The 23600-nt window shown below is 38.8% G+C and overlaps 1 protein-coding gene and 1 pseudogene across 1 annotated transcript; one reads left to right on the plus strand and one right to left on the minus strand.

Annotated features, from left to right (window-relative positions):
- Positions 1 to 599: 599 nt before the first annotated feature.
- On the plus strand, positions 600 to 2045 carry LOC110259077 (olfactory receptor 4C46-like). The gene has a single exon (XM_021082372.1). The coding sequence runs from the start codon at positions 616 to 618 to the stop codon at positions 1543 to 1545; it is 930 nt and encodes a 309-aa protein (XP_020938031.1). The 5' UTR covers positions 600 to 615; the 3' UTR covers positions 1546 to 2045.
- Positions 2046 to 22217: 20172 nt separating this feature from the next.
- Positions 22218 to 23342, minus strand: LOC100516486 (annotated as a pseudogene).
- Between the last annotated feature and the right edge of the window lie 258 nt (positions 23343 to 23600).

Genomic DNA, 23600 nt, shown 5'->3' on the forward strand with positions numbered 1-23600 from the left:
CTTTTCAGAGTTGGGTGCCAACATGTGTGCTGTGTGCTATGTACTATGTCAAATTAAACTCAGTCCTTCGTGATGATGAAATGTACACAGGTGGCCTCCTGAGAGTGTGTTTAGAAAACTTACTCATATCTATAGTCTTAAGAAAGACTTTACCTGGGAGATAATTTAAATAATCTTTATGAACTCACAATCTTTATTTCCAACACACACAAATACACACACAAACACACACTAAAAGAATTCAAGACTTGGGAGTTCCTGATGTGGCAGAGTGGAAGGGAATCTTGAGGATGCGGGTTTGATCCCTGGCCCTGCTCAGTGGGTTAAGAATCTGGTGTTGCCATGAGCTGTGATGTAGGTCACAGACATGGCTTGGAGCTGGCATTGCTGTGGCATTGGGTGGCAGCTGCAGATCCAATATTACCCCTAGACTGGGAACTTCCATATGCCACAGGTACAGCCCTAAAAAACAAACAAACAAAGAAAAAGAATCCAAGACTTAATAGAATTTAGAGATTTATTATATGGTACAATGGGAAGTGTACCAAAGTCAAGGTGGCATTCATAAAAATGGTTTTCTTTTCAGGTAATGCAATTAACCATCATACGAAATCCATGGAGAATAGGAACAATGTGACAGAGTTTGTTCTCCTGGGGCTCACACAGAATCCAGAGATGCAGAAACTCTTATCTGCTGTGTTTTCTGTCATCTATATTATCACTATGGTAGGAAATGTGCTCATCGTGGTCACCATCACTGCCAGCCCATCCCTGGGGTCCCCCATGTACTTTTTCCTGGCCCATCTCTCCTTCATTGATGCCTGCTATTCCTCTGTCAGTACCCCCAAAATGATTATAGATTCACTCCATGGAGAGAAGACCATCCTGTTTGAGGAGTGTATGACCCAAATCTTTGGGGAACATTTCTTTGGAGGTGTAGAGATCATCCTGCTGACTGTGATGGCCTATGACCGCTATGTGGCCATCTGCAAGCCTTTGCACTATACAACCATCATGAATCGCCGAGTGTGTCGTCTTCTCATGGGAGTGTCGTGGGTGGGAGGCTTTCTTCATGCAACCATACAGATCCTCTTCATCTCCAGATTACCCTTCTGTGGTCCTAACGTCATAGATCACTTTATGTGTGATCTGAACCCTTTGCTGGATCTTGCCTGCACTGATACCCACACTCTGGGGCTCTTTGTTGCTGCCAACAGTGGCCTCATCTGTCTTTTAAACTTCCTTCTCCTGCTGGTCTCCTATGTGGTCATTCTGCGCTCCCTAAGGACCTACAGCTTGGAGGCTAGGCACAAAGCCCTCTCCACCTGCATCTCCCACATCACAGTGGTTGTCTTATTCTTTGTGCCTTGTATATTTGTGTACCTGAGACCTGCCAGTACTTTATCAATTGACAAAGCAGTTGCTTTATTCTATGCTATCATAACCCCCATGTTAAATCCCTTAATCTATACCTTGAGAAATGCCCAGATGAAAAATGCCATTAGGAAATTGTGTGGCTGGAAAGCTATCTTAGGTGACAAATAAAGATGACTTGGGCCCAACATTGATTTACCTGAGGCTATGGTCAAAAGGCTATCTCAGCAAGGAATATTTATGGGACAAAGAAATCAACTAACTGTTAGGAATCATAGCCCCTGCATTGAGTGGAGCAGAAATAGGTGCAAGAAAATAACACAATGTGGGGCCACTCTTTTCATATTTAGAAAATTCTACCAAAATGGGATTTTGTTTTACTAGATTCTAGCAGATACCTGGATTCATAAGCTTGCCTTCTAATAACAAATTAAATAACAAATTAAATTTTCCGTTATTGGGCAGCATTCTCTGTAATACTCCAAGGAAGTATACAGTTACTATTGTTATTTTTCAAGTGAGAAAACTAGTATCAAGGGGAAGATATCAAAAAAGATACACTGGAGAGCCAGGAAACTGACTGATTTCCTACCTCATGCCCTCAACTGTCAAGCAATGATGATAGCAAAATCAGATAACTACTAGTTATCATTTATTGAGACAGGGCCTGTGCTGAACAAAATGTACATATTCATTTATTATCTATCATTAAAAATTGAATGATCTTTATGTAATAACTGTGCTTGTGTGAGTGCCTGTAACATTAGAGTAAGTAACAATTTTGGGGCTATAAAAGCATTGGCCCTACTTATCTCTGAGGGTTAGATATTGAAGGTGAAGCTTATATAGACCATCTCCACATTACCTTGTAGGCTTCAGGACCATCATGTATTGCTCATATCACCCATGCTATGTAGGTAACACATCAGAAAGAGTAATGATTCAAAAAAATGGTTTCATGTCAGAAAGGGATTTCAATATAAAGTACTTGCCTGCAACATAACAATCGTTTCTACAAGGTAGCAAAATAGCAGGTGCATGATCAATATTAAATGAATGAGTCAAAGTACAAAGGAAAATGAATGACTTCAATAATTTAAAAAAAAATGCAAAAATGTAGTCCTGAAGGCCAGGACATTATTTCCTACTTTTGTCTGATTCAACTCTAGGGACAATTTTGGCTATACCTCTTGGGGGAACTATAGTTTGTTTTTGTTACTGCTTACACTGAAGAGGAGGTAAAAGAAACTGAAATTACAATTCTCAGCATATGAATAAGTAGTTTAGCTTGATATGCTCCCTGTCCTCAGCAAGATTTCATTATCTTCTTAATATGAGCTGTTTCTATTATATTTTCTCAATGTGATTACTTTTTAGAAACATTTCATTATTAAAAGCTATTTGTAAAAATACACATCTCTGTCTACATACAAACAATTTCAGGATAAATATATTCCTTTTTTCGCTTTTGTCATTAATTCATTAATGACAAATATTAAATATTAAATGACAAATATTAAATATTTCTGAGCACAAGGAATGTATCAGACCTGTTGCTGGGTTTCAGTGGTGAATAAAAAGAGATCTGGATTCTGCCTTCAAAGAGCTTAGGAACCATCGAAAAACTCCCAGGAGGGAGTAGAAAATTACAGCACAGTGTTATAAATGATAAAACAATGAAGCACAGGGAACTATGAAATCATGCTGGAGGGACGCACATCAGGGAAAGATTTCTGGATGAAAAGGCACCAAAAATGGGACACAATGGATGAAAAGGAGTAAGATGGCAAAGTGAAGAGGCATGAGGCTGGAAGAGAGAGTCCTAGAAGATGGAATTGAAGTAGCAATATACAATTGAAATACGTGTTTCTGATACTCAGAAAGATATAAGTCAGAGAAATGTAGAAATCTCGAGCATATAGATGGCAGTTAGGAGTTCCTGTCATGGCTTTGTTAGCAAATCCGACTAGGAACCATGAGGTTGTGGGTTTGATCCCTGGCCTTGCTCAGTGGGTTAAGGATCCAGAATTGCCATGAGCTGTGTTGTAGGTTGCAGATGTGGCTCAGATCCTGAGTTGCTATAGGCCAGCAGCTACAGCTCCAATTGGACCCCTAGCCTGGGAACCTCCATATGCCATGGGTGTGGCCCTGAAAAGACAAGAGATGAAAAAATGAAAAAGAAAAAGAAAAAAAAAAAAGATGGCAATAAAGCCAAAAGAGTGGAAGACATCACCTATAGAAGGTGTAATTCAGTCATCCATGGGTGGATTTCAGTGGTCTCTCAAAAGGTCATAGCCATTTTGACATGTCTAAGAAAACAAACAAAAAAAATATTGATCCCAGAATAGAACTCCTAAAAATGTCAATTGCTATATTACTAGGAATTCACTAGGATGCCAAATTCACAAAATAAAAATAGGCTACAAAAAAAAAATCAACCCTGTATCAGAGTTTTTGTCTGCAAATCTACAAATTGAGTGTTAATGGGTAAATGTCCTTAATTTCTCCAAAACAACTTTCAGTTTTATAGCATCCAAATGGGAACTAAAATATGAGAATAAAATGAATACATTTTGATATGCAAAGGCTCAAGAAGTTTTACCAGTCAAGCATTGTGAATAAGAAATATACCTCAGTAGAACACAAGCAAACTACATTTAGCACCTCCAAAAGATTATACACCATGACCCAGGATGCAAGATTTCTTTAAAATATGTGAATCAATCAATGTGGTAAACCACTTCACAGAAGGAAATACAAAAAGAAACGCAACATAATCATGTCAATAGATACAGAAAAAGCATTTAAGCACAACAACCATTCATGAAAAACACTCAACAAAATAGATTTTGAAGGAAGTTTCCTTAACACAATAAAAACCATTAATGAAAAGCCCACAGCTAATATGGTAACCAGTGAGAGAAAACTGTCAACTTTTCTTCTAACACCCAGTGAAAAGTAAGGATGACCATTCTCATCACGTCTATTCAACATAGTATTAGAAGTACTAGGAGTTACTCAGTGTGGCTCAGCCAGTTAAGGACTGGACATTGTCTCTGTGAGGATGCAGGTGCTCAGCCAGTTAAGGACTTGACATTGTCTCTGTGAGGATGCAGGTGCTATCTCTGGCCTGACTCTGTGTGTTAAGGATCCAGCATTGCCACAAGTGACAGCATAAGGCACAAATGCGGTTCAGGTCTCTTGTTGCTGTGGCTGTGGTGTAGGCCAGAGCTGCAGCTCCAATTCAAGCCCTGGCCCAGGAACAACCATATGCTGCAGGTGTGGCTGTAAAAACAAACAAAAAAGTACTAGCAAAAGCAATCAGAAAAGAAAAAGAACTAATAGGCATCCAAATGGAAAGTCTGAGATGACATGATTTTATATATATTTAAAACATAAAAAAACTCTAAAAACTAATACACGTATCCAGTACAGATGTAGAATAAATATCAAAATACAAAAATTGTTTGTATCTCTTTACAGCAAACTATATGAAAAGGAAATCAGAAAAAATACCCCTTTTATGAGAATATCAAAAAGAAGTAAATACTTTGGAAGAAATTTAAACAGTGAGCTGAAAGTCTTCTACACTAAAAACTGTAAGACATTAAAGAAAGAAATTGAAAAAGACATAAATAAATGGAAAAGAAATAAATGGAAAATAAATTTTCCAAGAAAAATATTTATTGGATCATGAGAACTAATACTGTTAAAACAGCCATACTACCCAAGACCATCTAAGATACAATGAAGTTCATATCAAACTTCCAGGACATATTGCACAGAATTAGAATATACTGTCCTAAAATACATATGGAACCACCAGAGACCCTGAGTTGCCAAAGCAATGCTGAGAAAGAAGAATAAACATGGAGACATCTCACTTCCAAATTTCAAATTATATTTCAAAGCTATAGTAATCACAAAAGGATGGTACTGGCGTAAAATAGACGCCCAAAACAACAGAACAGAATTGAGATCCCATAAATAAACCCTTGCCTATACAGTTACCTAGTATTTGACAAGGTGCCAAGACACCTCAATGGGGAATAAATAGACTTTTCAGTAAATAGTGATAGGTAAAGTTATATTCACATGAAAAAGAATGAAACTGGACCTGTATTTTATACTGTGTACAAAAATCAACACAAAGAGGAACAAGACGTAAATGTAAAACCTGAAACTGTAACAATGCCAGAAGAAAACATAGAGTAAAAGCTTATTGACATTGGTCTGCATAATGATTCTTGACTATGACACCAAAAGCTCAGGCAACAAATGTAAAACTAAACAAGCGAGACTACTTGTTTATCAAACAATTTTTTTTTATTTTTTGAAGAAAAAAGAAACATTAAAGAAACAATCAGGAATTCGCTCATGGTGCAGTGAGTTAAGGACCCAGCATTGTCACTGAAGCAGCTTGGGTCACTGCTGTTGTGGAGGTTCAATCCCTGGCCCGGGAATGTCCACATGCCACAGGTGTGGGAATAAAAAAATAAAAGCAACAACCAAAATGTGAAAAGGCAAGCAAAACAATGGGAGCAAATGTTTGCAACCTTTAGATCTGATGATGGGTTAAAAGCCAAAATATATAAGAAAATCATACAACTCAATAGCAATAAAAAGTAAATAATCCAATTTTTAATTGGGTAAAGGAATGAATGGATCTTTTTTGAAAGAATATATCAAAATGGCTAAGAGGCATGTAAAAAGGTGCAGAACATTATTAATTATCAGGGACGTGCAAATCAAAACCACAATGAATATAACCTCACACCTGTTAGGGGGGTCAGAATCTCTGGGGCTTTGTGGAATCTATTTGTAGCCCCTTGTTATTAGTCCTTTCTTTTTATTTTTTTTTGAAAGTCCTAGTGACGGAAATCAGAGAAGCAAAAGAAATAAAAGGAATACAAATTGGAAAAGAAATAAAACTAGCACTCTTTGCAGATGACATGATACTATACCTAGAAAATCCTAAAGACACCGCCAGAAAACTATTAGGGCTCATCAATGAATTTGGTAAAGTCTCAGGATAAAAAGCTTCTATAGCTTTTCTATCACAAATCCCCAGCCTATCTCCCCGTCCCCACCTGTCTCCTTTGGAAAACATATGTTTGTCAAAGTCTGTGAGTCGATACCTGCTCTGCAAAGAAGTTCATTGCATCCTTTTTGAGAGTCCACATAGACGTGATAGCATATGACATTGGTGTCTGGTACAAAATTAAGCCACAGTAATCAATTGCTTTTCCATATACTAACACTGAAAGATCAGAAAGAGAAATTAGGGAAACCATCCCATTTTACATTGCATCAGAAAGAATAAAATACCTAGGAATAAACCTACCAAAAGGGACAAAAGACCTGTACTTTGAAAACTAGAACACGCTCATGAAAGAAATCGAAGACACAATAGATGGAAAAATATACCATGCACTTGGATTGGGATAATAAATATAGTCAAAATAACAATTCTACCTAAGGCCATCTTCAGATTCTATGCAATCCCTATCAAATTACCAATGACATTCTTTACAGAACTAGACAAAATATTTTAAATTACATGATAGAGGATAATGTGAGAAAAAATGTATATATATATTATATATGTGTATATATATGTATGTATGACTGGGTCACTTTGCTATACAGCAGAAATGGACAGAACATTTTAATTCAACTATAAAAAATTTTAAAATAATTTTAAAAATAAATGAAATTTGTATGGAAACACAAAAGACCTCAAATAGCCAAAGCAATACTGAAAAGAAAAAAAACAGAACAGGAGGAATCAGGCTCCCTGATCTCACACTTTACTACAAAGCTACAGTCATCAAAACTGTATAGTACCAGCACAAAAACAGAAATAGAGATCCATGGAACAGGAGAGAAAGCCCAGAAATAAACCCAAGCACCTATGGACAATGATCTATGACAAAGGGGCCAAAAATATACAGTGCAGGAAAGATAATCTCTTCAAAAAGTTGTGCTGGGAAAACTGGACAATGAGTGATGTAAAGGAATGAAAATAGAACATTTTCTAATACCATACACAAAAATAGCCTCAACATGGATTAAAGACCTAAATGTAAGGCCAGATACTCTAAAACTCCTAGAGAAAAATATAGGCAGAGCAGCTCTTTGACATAAATCACAGCAACATCTTTTTTGACCCACCTCCTAGAATAAAGACACACACACACACATACACACACACACACAAGAGTGGGACTTATTAAATTCAAAAGTTTCTGCACAGCAAAGGAAACAATTTAAAAAATGAAAAGACAACCCACAGAATTGGAGAAAATTTTTGCAAGTGACTCAACTGACTAAATATAATCTCCAAAATATACAAAAACTCATACAACTCAAGAACAAAAAAACAAACAATCAGAAAATGGGCAGAAGACCTAAATCCACATTTCTCCAAAGAAGACATACAGATGGCCAGCAGGCATATGAAAAATGCTCAACATCACTAATTATTAGAGAAAGGCAATCAAAACAACAGTGGGGTACCATCTCACACCAGTTAGAGTGGCCATCATTAACAAGTCAACAAACAACAAGTGCTGGAGTGGATGTGGAGTTAACGGAACCCTGCTTTGCTGTTGGTGGGAATGTAAATTGGTACAACCACTATGGAAAATGGTATGGAAATCCCTCAGAAAACTAAATCTAGAGCTACCGTATGACCCAGAAATCCCATTCCTGGGCATCTGTCCAAACACAATTTTCATTGAATAAGATACATGCACCCATATGTTCACAGCGGCACTATTCACAATAGCCAAGACATGGAAACAACCTCAATGCTCACCAAGAGAAAATGGATTAAGAAGGTGTGGTACATCTATGCAATGAAATACTACTCAGCCATAAACTAGGACAAAATAAATGCCATTTGTAGCAACATGGATGGAACTAGAGACTCTCATATGAAGTGAAGTAAGTCAGAAACAGAAAGACAGGCAATATAGAATATCACTTACATGTGGAGTCTAAAACATGGCACAAATGATCTACCTACAAAGCAGAAACGTGATGGACATGAAGGACACACATGTGGTTGCCATTGGGGGTAGAGGGAGTGGGATGGATTGGGAGTCTGGGGTTAGCAGATGAAAAATTGCATTTGTAGTGTATGGTCATTGGGATCCTGCTGTAGAGCACAGGGAACTATATCCAATCACTTGTGATGGATCAGGCTGGAAGATAATGTGATATATATATATCTTTTCTATATAGCAGAAATTGGCAAAACATTGTAAATCAAGTATAACAAAAAAATTTAAATATATATATCAAGATAGCATTTTTATTTCCTTTGGCCATATACCCAGAAATGGGATTGTTGAATCATATGATAGTTTGATTTTTAATTTTTCAGGAATATACAGTCTGCTTTCTACACTTGTTATACTAATTTACATTCCCACCAGCATAAGAGTTCCCTTTCCTCCACATCCCCACAAACACCTGTCTTTGTCTTTTTGATCATGGCCATTCTATTGATTCTTTTTCTAGGTACAATTAGTTTCCTAATGAGTCTAATATCCTGTGCAAATACTCTTAATTATGTTTATTGAGTTATCTCAGAAATTGAATCTTTCAAATTCAAATTTTTTAAAAGTTATTTTATTTTTGAATTTGAGAACATAATATCTAAATTTCCCCTCTAACTTAAGCATACTTATCTCTGCCCCTTAAAGATTCTTTTGAACTCTGATGAATAGTCTTTTTTTTTTTCTTCATCTCTACCTGGCATATGGAAGTTCCCGAGTCAGGGATTGAACTGCGCTTCGGCTGACTCTGGTGGATCCTTAACCCACTGCACCACAGCAGGAGCTTCTCTGACCAGTATTTTTTAACAGCCTCCATAGATCAATCTAAGGCTTCAATGTATTTGTTTCAAGTTACATTATTTCTTCATTTCTAAAATATATTCGGCTCCACATAAGCAGAGGGGATATCTGCCTACAAGATGTTAATTGCTAATTTAAGAGTGGTGGTATGTCTACATTTGGTCTGACCCATTATAGAGTTTTGTATATGTGTGAATATAATTTTTTTAGTCACTTTTGTTTGCAACAGAAACTCACAATTCCACATTAACATTCTTGCCTGTGAGCATCTTATAGACACCAGAAAAAGTTTCAGCCTGGTGCTCTACGTTGTTCTGCTGTGCTTTATCCAAGTGAAGATTTGTGAGCCAGGTGCCATCCAATTTTACACAGATACAGGTGTAGTAGATAGAAAACCAAAATTATACAAGTGATTACACAGATGTAGTACACAGAAAACCAAAATTATACAAGTCTGATTCTGAGATATGGTTGCTGTATCTCTGGATAAATCCTTTAGATTCCTGGGGCTTCTGTTATCCCCTGTGCAAAATAAGAAAGCTTTCATTTGACTCTCATCTATAATATTAAACACTATTTCTACTGTGCAATCAAATCAATTCTTTCAGCTTAGAATAGTCATCAAATGCAGAAAAGGAGTCAGAGACAAAGGAAACAAAAGCAGTAAAAGATACTCCTGGAGATACATCAAGACCTGTTTGATCTGCAAGGAATGAAAGGGAAATTTCATCTTCAAACTGTGTTTGAGGATTCCCCAGGATTGCTTTGCCTTGCTATTTTAAACATTCTTCTGTTAATGTAAATAAATAAATAAGTGTGGGGGGGGGACGGAAAGAAAGAAACAACTCTGCTCTTAATCTCACCACTCTTTCATATTTATTAAGGGATTCTTCACCATCTGGTGGAAGTTTAAACACTCTGGGGAGGTCACTGCAATGTACGTGTGAAAAGGGCTTTGGGACATAGTTTTGCTTAAAGGAGCTCAGAAGTGACTCTTCAAACCAAGCTATAGATGTTAACAATTCCTTTAGTTCTGGGCTGGGGTAGAATTGCACAGTGTCTTAGGGAAGCATCAGGAATTGTGTCCACCTGAGACACAGTCCAAAGATCCATCAAGTTCAAGTTCAGGGCTTACAGTCCCTACTGAACTCTGGGCTCTCCTCTACCCTTCACAGCAACGTTGGGCCTGGCTTTTCCAGCTTATGGGAAACTACAGGGCTGTGTTTCCTCAGATCTGTGTGTTAGATATGGGATTAGTCTCATTATATTACTGGCTTCTCTTATATAGGAAAACTATTGATAGCAAGAATAATGATAATAATAATAATAACTCTATTTCACACTCAAACACATTCCCCTGTTTTACATGCTCATTCCCCTGTTGTTTTTCCTCCTGAACTGAAAAAACAAACAAACAAAAAAAAACTATTCCCCACTGAGACAGCCCTCCCATTTAAGAAGACTCAGATCGTAGCAGTTTTGACAACTGTGAATTATGTTTCTTGGTTCTCATCTGGAAGAAACTGGGCATTTAAACACAGGTCTAGGACCTGTGCCTCCATTGTCCATTCTCTAATGTCCATGAGAAAGTTGTCTTTCTCTGTGAATCAGGACCCATCTCAGAGAATACCTTCCTCCCATTTCTGAGCATGTCAACCTGATAACACCTCACTTTCCTTTGAAATTATGGCATATCCTTACCCAAAATTGGGAATATACTCTCTTGTAGTCTTTTATGGTTGCACTTCATTATCTTATCATCATCTGTAAAACTATACTTTCCCCTCATTTCTGAGGACAGTATCTTGCAATTATATTACAAGTATTCAAAATATCGATATTTGATTAAATTCTCTTTTTTCACATACCTTTAATATTAATTTAAGAAGAAAAAATATCCCACCAGTATTGCCCAGGGCTCGAGTTTTGCTTTATTTTTCTCCCCTTCCTGTGATAATTTGGGTACGCTTTTCCAAAATAAAGTTAAGAGTGATGCTTTAAGAATTCTTTGTAAATTATTAATTTCAGTGAATCTCTGACCCACACACCTCAAAGTTTGGTCGAAGTCATGTCTTTGATGCTCCCAGTCTGCTTCTCACCAGCTGAAACCTGCCACTTCACAGTGCTATTGGCAACAGATGCTGTTTCCTCGACTTCTTGTTGGGTCACTTTAAAGAGAATGATATAAAAGCTTAATGACTCTGGGGAAAGCCGTCCCCCAAAAGTCTCCCTCCATAATCAGAACCACTTCAGAGAACTGATAGATTTAATTTCCAGGTGCCTTTTCAATTTGTTTAAAAAGAAGTAAAAAAAAAAAAATCAACTTACTAATAATCCAAAGCTCTTCAGTAAACACCTTCAGTAAACAGAGGTATGTAATTGTTTTTGATTGTCTTGTGCACTTGAATAATGTGCATATATAATTACATATATTTCACATAATTTGCTTGATGTTCAATATAGCATATATATTACAAAGATCTCTTTTTGGAGGTGTTTATTGAATTTTAATTGTCCTGCTTTTTTAGAAGTTCCATTTGACTGGAACAGAGTGGATTCCATAGTACTATTGGGGTTCACTGTGTTTCATAGAGTCTCTGCTGATTTCTGGAAAAACTGGCAGGAAAAAGTTCACTTCTAGCCCATACCTAGAATGAAACATAGTGCAGGCTTTCATTTGTTTTTTTTTTTTTCCACTTTTTGATTGTACCCCATTAAGGTCGACTCTTGACCACTAATATTCTTTCTTATCCCTTTCACATTCCTACCCTTTCCTGTCCCCTCATTAATGCTTTATTTTCTGTCTCCTCCCTGCCTTCCTTCCCCTCCCCTCCTTCTTCCTTTGTAATACAATGTCCAAAAAGAAACTGGTTCATACTTTGAGAGGGAATTTATGAGCTGTCCACTGCAGATGCTTTCCTGATTTCATTGGGCCTTCTAATAGAGACTATGCTTTCCTTTTCCAAACCATCTAAACAGCTAGGCAAGAGAAAGGTAGATTCGACTCCCCTTCGCCACTGCTTAAAAGCTTCTATGGTGCTATTATGACCAACTCTTTGAGTCAGGTTCAGATCAAAAGCAAAGGGAAGCTTTGTTCTTCTTCTTATTATTATTATTAATAGTTCTTTTTAAGGCTGCACCCCTGCCACATATGGAAGTTCCCAGGTTGGGGGTGGAATTGGAGCTGCAGCTGCCAGTCTATGCCACAGCTGCAACAACTCAGGACCCCAGCCTCATCTGTGACCCACACCACAGCTCGAGGCAACACGGGATCTGTAAACCACTGAGCGAGGCCAGGGATGGAACAGGCCTCCTCAAGGATACTAGTTGGGTTGGTTCCTGCTGAGTCACAGTGGGAACTCTGGAAGCCTTTTTCTTTGATCAAAGAACAGAAAGGCACCAGCTGGCTGTCTAGAGCACAGACAGGCGGTGGGCGGGGTTCTCATGGAGGGGGAGGGCAGTGGGCCAGGTTTTCTTCATTGGGGAGGGGAGGAGGCCGAGTTCTCATCAGCGTGGGGGGCGGGGTGTGCAGAGTTCTCATGAGGCCAGCACATCTGAGAAGCTCACGCTCCAGGCCTCAAGCTGCAGCACATTTGCAGGGCCCCCTCCCTATCTTGAACTGCAGTGTCATACCCAGGGCTTCAGCACAAGGTTGCTGGGCTGAGGTGTGGCAAGGCCATTTCGCAGGAGGAACTCTGGTCCAAAGCACCAGGTGCCAGGGCTCCACACCCTCTTACTCTGCTCTTGGGCAAGGAAAACAGGAGTGAGCACAAAGGCAACAAAAAAGGTGAGCCTGTATTTTATTAGCAGATTCTGGTTTTATTTCTCAATAGTTGTTAAAGGGCTTTGCTGGTGACACAACCTCTCTGCCTTCTGTCCTTCTCCTCATCCTTAAGGGGCGCTGAGGGGCAAAGGTCCATTTTCTGTAACATCTTCCTGCTGATTTCCAGCAGTGTCTTTGCCACACCTAAGGAGCAGAACTTTGCCTCCACTGCCTTTAGATGTGTGTGTTTGTTACCAGGCTTCAGTCCTAAGCGTTGGTCTCCATTTTTCTCGCCTTTTGAAGAGAAAGGATGTCAGATACATGGAAACATGAAGCTATCTCAGTCTTTGGCCTGTTGACAAGTGTGCCTTGATGTGGAAACCCACCGCTGGGGCCTGAATCTCCCTGGTCGCACTTGTGTTATTCTTTGGAAGAGAAGCTTCAGGTCAGAGAGAGGTTTCCACAAGCAGTCTAGGGGATCCATTGGAACCACACCCCAGAGTGTTTTTCTGGAGGTTGGGACTGGGATTCCCTTCTTCACTGGGATCTGATGTCCCCATGGAGTGATCCTGGGCAACTTGAGGTGGAATGGGAGGTTAGGCTCACCGAGTGGGGTTGTTCCACTTAGGGGTGAGCTGCTGGTTGCCCATGGTTTTAGGTGTATCTGGGCTCCTGGCCATAAGGAGTGTAGGGCCAAGTGGGTGGCTGCAGGCAACATCTAATTAAAATACTCTGTGAGAGCTTTCCTGGTTTCTTCTACCTGGAAGGCATACTTGGGTTGAGTCTCCGTGGGTGGTTAATCCAGATTCCTGTGCCAACTGGTTGACTTAGAGGGCAACAGCCAGAGGTGGACTCGGAGAAGGGCTCCAAGCCTAGTGCTTGATGTTCTACTATAATAGAGTTAATACAGCTTGCACTGAGATTTCCATTGGGAATACTCCCTAAGTGGTATTATAGCAGTCCATGGCCATATGCAAGCATCCATGTGTTTGTTGAATGGGTCAGACCAGCTAATTAAATGGCACAATTATGGGGAACTGGAATCCTTCAAATCTTTTATAGTTGCTTTTTTCTTTGAAATTCATTTTAAAATATGATTTTATTTTAATTTTCTAATTTGTGATGTAGGGGCCCTTCTTATAGAACAATTTACATGAGTTTTTTTCAGATGCTGCATATAAATATATTCCAATGATATATTTGAAGAATAGGGAAATAATCATAAGATAGAGTCACTGACTTGCTACACCTACTCAGAGACAGTCTTGCACCAAAACTGAATTTATGATGTGGCCTTCCAGAAGCCTTCCCTCTGGCTGGAAGATTATGATATTATTTCAGGTGACAGATTAGATATTGCCATCAATCATTCTCAAGAAGTTTTGAGTATTCATTCCCCTTTCCTCAACACATAGTCCCAAACTGATCCCTTGTCAACCTCTCCTCTCTCCCAGGAAGCCCATGCATCTTCCTGTAATTTGCTATAACCCATAATCCTGTCCAAGCTCCATGGAAATGGCAACCAGTGGAGGCTGCCAAAATATTGAGCCTCAGGTTCCCTTTCCAAATCCAGAATATCTTTACCAGAGTTAAGTTCTTCCCACCAAATAAGTCAAACCATTTCAAGGTCCGTTCCTCCAAAGTGTTTTCCCAGCTCACACAAGTTCATCTTAATGAAGTCCTGCAGACACATTGGGGGTGTAGGCTATTTCCTTTCATATTCAGAGCTTTACCTGTGTTTTGCTGAACTTTGATTCTATGTATTGGTCTGGATCTAATGAAGGTTGTTGAGCAGGGAACATGTGTCTTTTGAGAATCCTGTTTCAGGTGAAGTCATTGCTCATTCTCCAGTCAAGGGAACACTTATTTTGGAGCAAGGGTAAAGGAAGGACTCTGCCAGTCCAAAGGTTCATAGAATTTAAAGGTTCAAGGTCTCAGCTTTTCTCACCTTGAGACACCTCAGATACATGGAACTACAGTAGCACCTAGGACTTTTGTCCCTGATGGGTAGCCCTGTGCTCTGTGCTTGGCAGCTGGATCAGATGCCATGTTGTAGTTCACATGGAACCATTTTGTAGATTAGAGGCAGGTGACCTTTCTCAAGCTACATGCTGTTTGTTGCCCGCTAACCCAATTACTGCGTCTTTGTGTATGACTCAGAAATTAAATTGTAGAATACAATGTTGATCATTTGAAATTTTAATCATTATAAGTAGGGATTTAAAGTCACTGTAATATACTAATTATTAATAAAACATTGCAGTGTTTTCCATTTAGGGGGAAGAAGTGTTTTATTAATTTTCATTTATTTATTTAGTTAGTTATGTATTTTTTCTGCTGTACAGCATGGGGAGCAAGTTATACATACATGTACACAACTTTTTCCTCCCATTGTTGTGTTGCAGTGTAAGTATCTAGACATTAGGTCCTTACCTAATATCTTTGTAAATCCATTCCAGGACCAAGAGTTTGCATCTGTTAACCCCACCCTCCCAATCCCTCCCACTCCCTCTTTCTCCCCCTGGGGCAGACACAAGTCTATTTTAAAGTCCATGAGTTTCTTTTCTGTGGAAACCTTCATTTGTGCTGTATATTAAATTACAGTTATAAGTGATATCATATGTTATTGGACTTTCTCTGACTTATTTCACTCAGTATGAAAATGAGTGAACTAGTTTCATTTCTGTTGCTGCAAATGGCATTATGTGGTTCATTTTTATGGATGAGTAGTATTCTATCGTGTACATATAACACATCTTCCTACTCCAGTCATCTTTCGATGGACATTTGGGTTGTTTCCGTGTCTTGGCTATTGTGAATAGTGCTGCAATGAACATGTGGGTGCATGTATCTTTTTTAAGGAGAGTTTTGTCTGGATATATGCCCAAGAGTCGGACGAGTGGGTCATATACGGTAGTTCCACATAAAGTTTTCTAAGGTACATACATACTGCTCCCCATAGTGGCTATACCAGGTTACATTCCCACCAACAGGGCGGGAGGGTTCGCTTTTCTCCACAAGCCTTCCAGCCCTTGTTATTAGTGGACCTATGAATGATGGCCCTTCTGACTGGTGTGAGGTGGTATCTCATGGTCGTTTTGCTTTGCATTTCTCTTATACTCAGGGGTGTTGAGCATTGTTTCATGTGCTTGCTGGCTGTCTGTATGTCTTCCTTGGAGAACAGTCTATTCAGGGTCTTTGCCCATTTTTCCATTGGGAGGTTGGCTTTTTTGCTGTTGCGTTGTATAAGCTGCTTGTGTATCCTAGAGATGAAGCCCTTGTCCGTTGCATCATTTGCAACTCTTTTCTCCCATTCTGTAAGGTGTCATTGTGTTGTCATTTTGGTTTCCTTTGCTGTGCAAAAGCTGGTTGGTTTGACTAGGTCCCACTGGTTTCTTTTTGCTCTTCTTTCTGTTGCCTTGGGAGACTGACCTGAGAACATGTTCATGAGGTTGTTGTCAGAGAGTGTTTTCCCTAGTTCTCCTCCAGGAGTTTGATGGTGTCTTGTCTTCTATGTAAGTCTTTCCACCATTTTGAGTTTATTTTGGTGCATGGTCGGAGGGTGTGTTCTACTTTCACTGCTTTGCATGCAGCTGCCCAGGTTTCGCAGCAGTGCTTGCTGAATAGACTTTCTTTTTCCCATTTTATGCTCTTGCCTCCTTTGTCAAAGATGAATTAACCAGAGGTGTCAGGGTGTGTGTGGGTTCTCTATTCTGTTCCATTGGTCTGTCTGTCTGTTTTGATACCAGTACCACACTGTCGTGATGACAGTGGCTTTGTGATATTTCTTGAAGTCTGGGAGAGGTATGCCTCCGGCTTGGTTTTTGTTCTTCAGAATTGCTTTGGCCATTCTGGGCCTTTTGTGGTTCCCTATAAATTGTTGGATTGTTTGTTCTAGTGCTGTGAAAAATGTCATGGGTATTTTGTTAGGGATTGCATAGAATGTGTAGGTTGCTTTGGGTAGTATGGCCATTTTTACAATATTGATTTTTCCAATCCATGAACATGGACTATCTTTCCATTTCTGTAGATCCTCTTTAATTTCCTGGATTAATGTTTTATAGTTCTCTGCATATAAGTCCTTTACCTCCTGGGCCAGGTGTATTCCAAGTAATTGATTTTGGGGGGTGCAATTTCAAAAGGTATTGTATTTTCGTATTCCTTTTCTAACATGTCATTGTTAGGATGGAGAAATGAGGCTGGTTGCTGAATGTGAATCTTATATCCTGCTACTTTGCTGAATTTGTAAATCAGTTCACGTAGTTTTGAGGTTGAGTCAGCTTTTCATTTTCTGGCCACGCCTGTGGCATGCAAAAATCCCCAGGCCAGGTATATAATCTGAGGCACTCTTGGAAAGGAGTTCCCTGGCAGCTCAGTGGATTAAGGCTATGGTGTTGTCACTGCTGTGGTTTGGGTCTCTGCTGGGGTGCAGTTTCAACCCCTGGCCTGGGAACTTCTGCACACCCCATGCAGCCAAGAAAAAAATAAACAGATAAACTTGTAATGATATCTGCCCTATGGTCTTTTGTTTTGTAGAAATGATTACTAGGTTTCGTGTTTATCTAGTTTAACAGCTTTATTGAGATAGAATTTATATACTGTATTATTCACTCATTTGAAGTGTATAATGATTTTTAGTATAGAATCTATGCAAGTATCAACATGACCTAATTTTACAACCTACTTTTCACTCCCCCAAGAACCCCATATCCATTAGTAGTCACTCCTCATTCCTCTCTACTCCTGTTACCAGCGGCCCTAGTCAAACATTAATCTATAAGGATTTTCTTTTCTGGACATTTTTACCAAAAAAACAATCATGCAATATGTTGTCTGTTGTAACATTCTTCTTTCACATCACATAATATTCCTAAAGTTTCATTCATGATGTGGTAAGAATCAGTATTTCTTTCTGTTTTATTGCAAATAGTCTTCTAGGTCTTGGATGTATCATTTACCCAGTCGTCAGTTGATTGACATGTGGATTGTTTCCCCATTGTGGCTATTGTGAATGATGTTGTGGTGAACATTGGTGTGCATGTATCCTTGTGAATAAATATTTTCATTTCTCTTGGGTAGAGACCTTGCTGGGTCATTGTTATTATGTATCCTTTTGAGGAACTTCCCAACCATTTTCCAAAGTGGCTGCATCATTTACATTCTCACTAGCAATATAGAACAACTCCACTTGTTCTACATACATACCAGTACTTATCACTCTGTATTTTTTGATTCTAGGCATCTAGTGGGTATGAAGCTTTATCTCATTATGGCTTAGGGTTGCATTTCCTAAAGATGGAAGTTGTTGACCTCTCTTATCTGCTTTTGCCCATGTGTTGGTTTGTTTGTTTGGCTGAGGCCACAGCATATGAAAGTTGCCAGGCCAGCATTTGAACTCATGCCACAGTAGCAACCCAAGCTGCTGAAGTTACAATGCTAGATCCTTCACCAACTGTGTCAGAAGAGAACTCCACTTTGGGCCATTTGTATATATTCAGTGGACATATGTTTAGTCAGATGTTTTGGCATTTTTTGACTGAGTTATTGTCTTTTTATTAATAAGGAGTTCCTTATATAATTTGGGAACAAGTTGCTTTACAAATGATTTGCAATTATTTTCTCCCAAACTGTGGGCTGGCTTTTCACTTATTTGATAGTAACATTTTTAGTACCAAAGAGTTTCACTTTGGTGAAGTCCATTGTAGCTGTTAAAAATTACTATTGGGTACCAATTTTCAAATCACATTTCTGTATGTCTTTATTTGTGGAATGATAGTCTTAATAACAGGTGCTCTTCTGCTTGTTTTCTATAGAAATTATCACTAGATTTGATGAATTGTTTTTTAGGGAGACTTAGTAAGTGTTTTCAATACAATTCTCTTTCTGAGCTAGATTTTATAAAAATGATACAGATTTTAAACATATGGTTTGATGACTTTTGATAAATGTATGTATTCATGTAACTGTCAACAAATGTTTGCTCTAGAATACTTTCATTAACCCCAAAGTTCTGCCAAGTCCCTTTTTCAATCTGTTCCCCTGATGCAACTGTTCTGAATTGTATCACTCTTTTAGTTTTCCCTATTCATGAACTCCATATAAATTGAATCCCAGCATTGACTCATTTGTGCATGTTTTCTGTTTCTGAGCTTCATGCTGGGGTGTCCCTAATTAGCCCATTGCTTTTCTGGGTTGAAGTTTTTTTCTATTATATCTATTCCGACAATTTCTGTCTTTTAAATGTAGCATGTTTGCATATTATGTGATTGTGAAAATGTGGGGGTTTAAGTTCATCCTGTTGCAGTTTACTTTTTCTTTGTCTCCTTTATTTACTTATGTTCTCTCTTTCCTCTCTTCTTTTGAGCTGAGCAGGTGTTTTTTGTTTAGCATACAATTCAGTCTTCTCTCTTGACATCTTTATTGTCATAGCTTTTATTTTTTTAGAGGAGTTTAGATTCACAGTAAAGTTGAGCAGCAGACACACAGAGATATCCCATGTACGCCCTATCCCATTCAGGCACTGTCTTCCCCATTTGTAACATCCCACGGAGGGATACATTTGTTCAGTCAATGCAGTTACACTGACACAGCACTCTCAGCCAAAGCCCAGAGCTGACATTAGAGTTGACTCTTGGTGTTGGGCCTCACATGGATATGGACAAATGCATAATGACACGTATCCAGCATCCACCATTATAGGCCCATATGGAAGAGTCTCACTGCTCCACCTGTTCATCCATCCCTCCGCTGTGACCCTTCACCACCACTGAACTTTTTATTCCCTCCATAGTTTTGCCATTTTCAGATTGTCATACCGTTACCATCACACAGTTTTTTAATCCTTTCAGATTGGTTTCTTTTACTTAGTAACATGCATGCAAGTTTTCTTCATGTCTTTCATGTCTTGATAGTTTTTCTTTTGTGACACTGAATCATATTCATGTGTCTGGATATACCAGTTTTACTGAAGCATCTTGATTGCTTCTAAGTTTTCTCAGTTAAGAAGAAACTGACCTAATCAAACTGACAAGCTTTGGCAGAACAAAGGAAACCACAAGAAAACCAAAAAGGCAACTTACAGAATGGGAGAAAATAGTTTCAAGTGATGCAATGGACAAGGGCTTAATCTCTAAACTATACAAACAATGTATACAACTCAAGAGCACAAAAGCCAACCACCCAACTGAAAAAATGGGCAAAAGGCCTGAATAGACATTTCTCCAAAGAAGATATACAAATGGCCAACAAGCACATGAAAAAAATGCTCAACATCCCTGTTTATTAGAAAAATGCAAACCAAAACTACACTGAGGTACCACCTCACACCAGTCAGAATGGCCATCATTAGCAAGTGCACAAATAACCAATGCTGGAGGGGATGTGGAGAAGAGGGAACCCTACTACATGGTTGGGGGAATATAAATTGGTACAACCACTAAGGAAAACAGTATGGAGGTACCTCAGAAAACTAAATATAGAACTACCATATGACCCAGCAATCCCATGCTTTGAGATATCTCCAGACAAAACGTTCCTTTAAAAAGACACATGCACCTGTTTGTTCATTGAGCCACTATTCACAATAGCCAAGACATGGAAACAACCTAAATGTCCATTGATAGATGAATGAATTAGGAAGATGTGGTATATATACACAATGGAATACTACTCAACCATAACAAAGAACACAATACTGCCATTTGCAGCAACATAGATGGAACTAGAGACTCTCATACTAAGTGAAGTAAGTCAGAAAGAGAAAGACAAATACCCCATGATATCACACATATGGAATCTAATATATGGCACAAATGAACCTTACCACAGAAAAGAAACTCATGGCCTTAGAGAACAGACTTGTGGTTGCTAAGGAGGAGGGGATTGGGATGGACTGGGAAGCTGGGCTTAATAGATGTGAACTGTTGCCTTTGGAGTGGAGAAGCAATGGGGTCCCGCTGTATAGCCGTAGGAACTTTATCTAGTCGCTTGTGATGGAGCATGATGGAGGATGATGTGAGAAAAAGAATGATATATGTAGGCATGACTGGATCTCTTTGCTGTACAGTTGAAAGTTGAAAGAACACTCTAAACCAGCTATAAGAGAAAAAATAAAAATCCTTTTTAAAAAAGGAAGAAAACTGCTATAAAAGTGCATTCAGATTTCTGTGTGGCCATAAGTCTTCAATGCCTTTGGGAAAATGCAAAGGAGTGTGATTCCTGGATGGAATTCACTGTCCACGCCCATGATATAACATACCCATATAAGTTTCAAAGCATAAGATCCTCCCCTGAGTATTTCATTATTTACGTTAACCTATTAATAGGTTAACATTCACTAACTTCAACTGCTTACACTCTCTGCTTCCCAACCATGTAAATGTATCACCCTTAATTTGGGCCCTCAATTGTATAATTGCAATAACTGAATCTTCAAACACTAAAACTTGTGAAATTCAAAAGACGCCTGTTCCACCTCCACATTCAGAAGGAATCAAATTGGTAACATCAGTTTTACCCAAAGAATACCACTATAAGTATAAATCCAATAGTCAACGCCTTTCTAAAGTCAAAAAACTACTTCAGAAGTAGAATTTTGTCTTTATATTTTGCCACTGTTAGAAGAACCTAAGGAAACATACGGTAAGAATTCAAATTATACCACACAAAGTTTGAAAATCTGTCATTTCCAACAGTAAGATTCTCTCTGATTTGAACATGGTACTTTGTGCTGAGTCAGGAAGAACATTCAAGTTGAAGGTCCGTGTTCTGACAGATGTGACCACAGTGTCTAATAAATAAAACTATTGGAAAGATGTCAGTCAGGCTTTTGGAGAGAACCTCTTAGGCTGTGGATGTAAGCATTTAAAAGTGTAAATATAAGCAGAGAAGACAAGAAGTCAACATGAAGGATGACAGTGAAAACATTAGCTCAAAACCACTGTTAGGCAGGCAGGGAGTGGGAGCAGGGAAACGGCAGTGAAAAACAACTAAAAAGCAATGAATCTTACATTCCTGTTTATCCCTGGTATAAAATTGAAAACTGAACAGTACCTAAAAACGAACACTAATCAGCATATGTGTTCACAGTGCTTCTTTTTCTGAAGGAAACTGACACTAATACCTATGAAAGGATTACATTAAGGCAATAAAAGATAATACTCTCCAGGGAAATCTGGATCAATCTAAGTGGTGATGAAAACCGTTGAAACTTGTATTCATTTTTTGTCACCTGAGATAAACTGCTTGTTCCATAGCATCCTCATGGCGTTTTTCACTTCTGCATTCCTCAGCGTATAAATCAGAGGGTTGATCAAAGGTGTTCCAACTGTATAAAACACAGCTATCATCTTATCCATGGGGAAGGTGGTTGCAGGGCATGTTTATATAAATATGCAAGGACCAAAGAACAAGATGACCACAGTGATGTGGGAGATGCAGGTGGAGAGGGCTTTTTTCCTCCCCTCTGCACTGTGGTTTCTCAGAGAATACAAGATGATGACATAGGAGACCATCAGCATGACAAAACTCACTGTACAGATGGCTCCACTATTGGACACCAAGAGTAGGTTGGTCACATAGGTGTCTGCACAGGCAAGTTTCAGCAAAGGCTGTAAGTCACAGAAATAGTGATCAATCACATTGGGACCACAGAAAGGTAAGCTCAGGGCCAGAAAAATCTGAGCTGAAGAATGCACACAGGATCCTATCCAGGCCACAGCCATCAGCACACCACAGACCCGGTGGCTCATGATGGTTGTGTAGTGCAGGGGCTTACAGATGGCCACATAGCGGTCAACAGCCATGAGGATAAGGATGAAGATCTCCAGGCAGCCAAAGAAATGGGATGAAAAGACTTGCACTATGCATTCATTAAAAGAGACAGTGGCATTTTTCAAAAGGGCATCTGCAATCACTCTAGGAGCAATGGAAGTAGAGAGGAAGGTATCAGTTAAAGATAAGTTGAAAAGGAAGAAGTACATTGGACTCCCAAGTGCCCGACTGGTCCTGATGGTAGTAATAATCAGCAGGTTACCTATCATTGTCCCCAGGTAGAAAATCAAGAAAGTGACAAACACTATTTTCTTCTTAACAGGATCCTGTGCCAACCCAAGTAGAATGAACTCAGTCACATTATTGTTCAGCTGCATGATTTCATGAATGAGGAGAAGGGATGTGTGTGAAACGGATTATCTGCAATAAAATAAAGAATTACAATATGGCATGATCTATGCTACTATGAAACATTTTAAGTCAATATAAATATTGCTTATGAGGCATATTCTAGCTGTGGTTTCCCAATAATTTGTTTGTGTCTTCTAACTAATAATGCTTTGTTTCTCAATTTGTAATGACCACTACATAGGGTCATGTTGAGCTTCATATAAGCTTGTGGATGGTAAACTCTCTTATAAAACTCTTTAACTGCAATCCCTGGTTAGATTTGACATGGTTAATTTTTTGAATATATAGTTAATATATATGGCTTATTTCATTATTTGCTTTGTTATCTTTTGGCCATATTCAATACACACTGAATCCCGTGTTTTGCTTTGTGCATCATTCATCATTTAGAATATATTTGGCTGCCTTAAAGTAGT

Source organism: Sus scrofa, unplaced genomic scaffold (genome assembly GCF_000003025.6).
Source record: "Sus scrofa isolate TJ Tabasco breed Duroc unplaced genomic scaffold, Sscrofa11.1 Contig74, whole genome shotgun sequence".
NCBI lineage: Eukaryota > Metazoa > Chordata > Mammalia > Artiodactyla > Suidae > Sus > Sus scrofa.

Coding starts and splice junctions, on each gene's coding strand:
- LOC110259077 (XM_021082372.1), top strand. CDS start 616: ATGGAGAATAGGAACAATGTGACAGAGTTTGTTCTCCTGGGGCTCACA.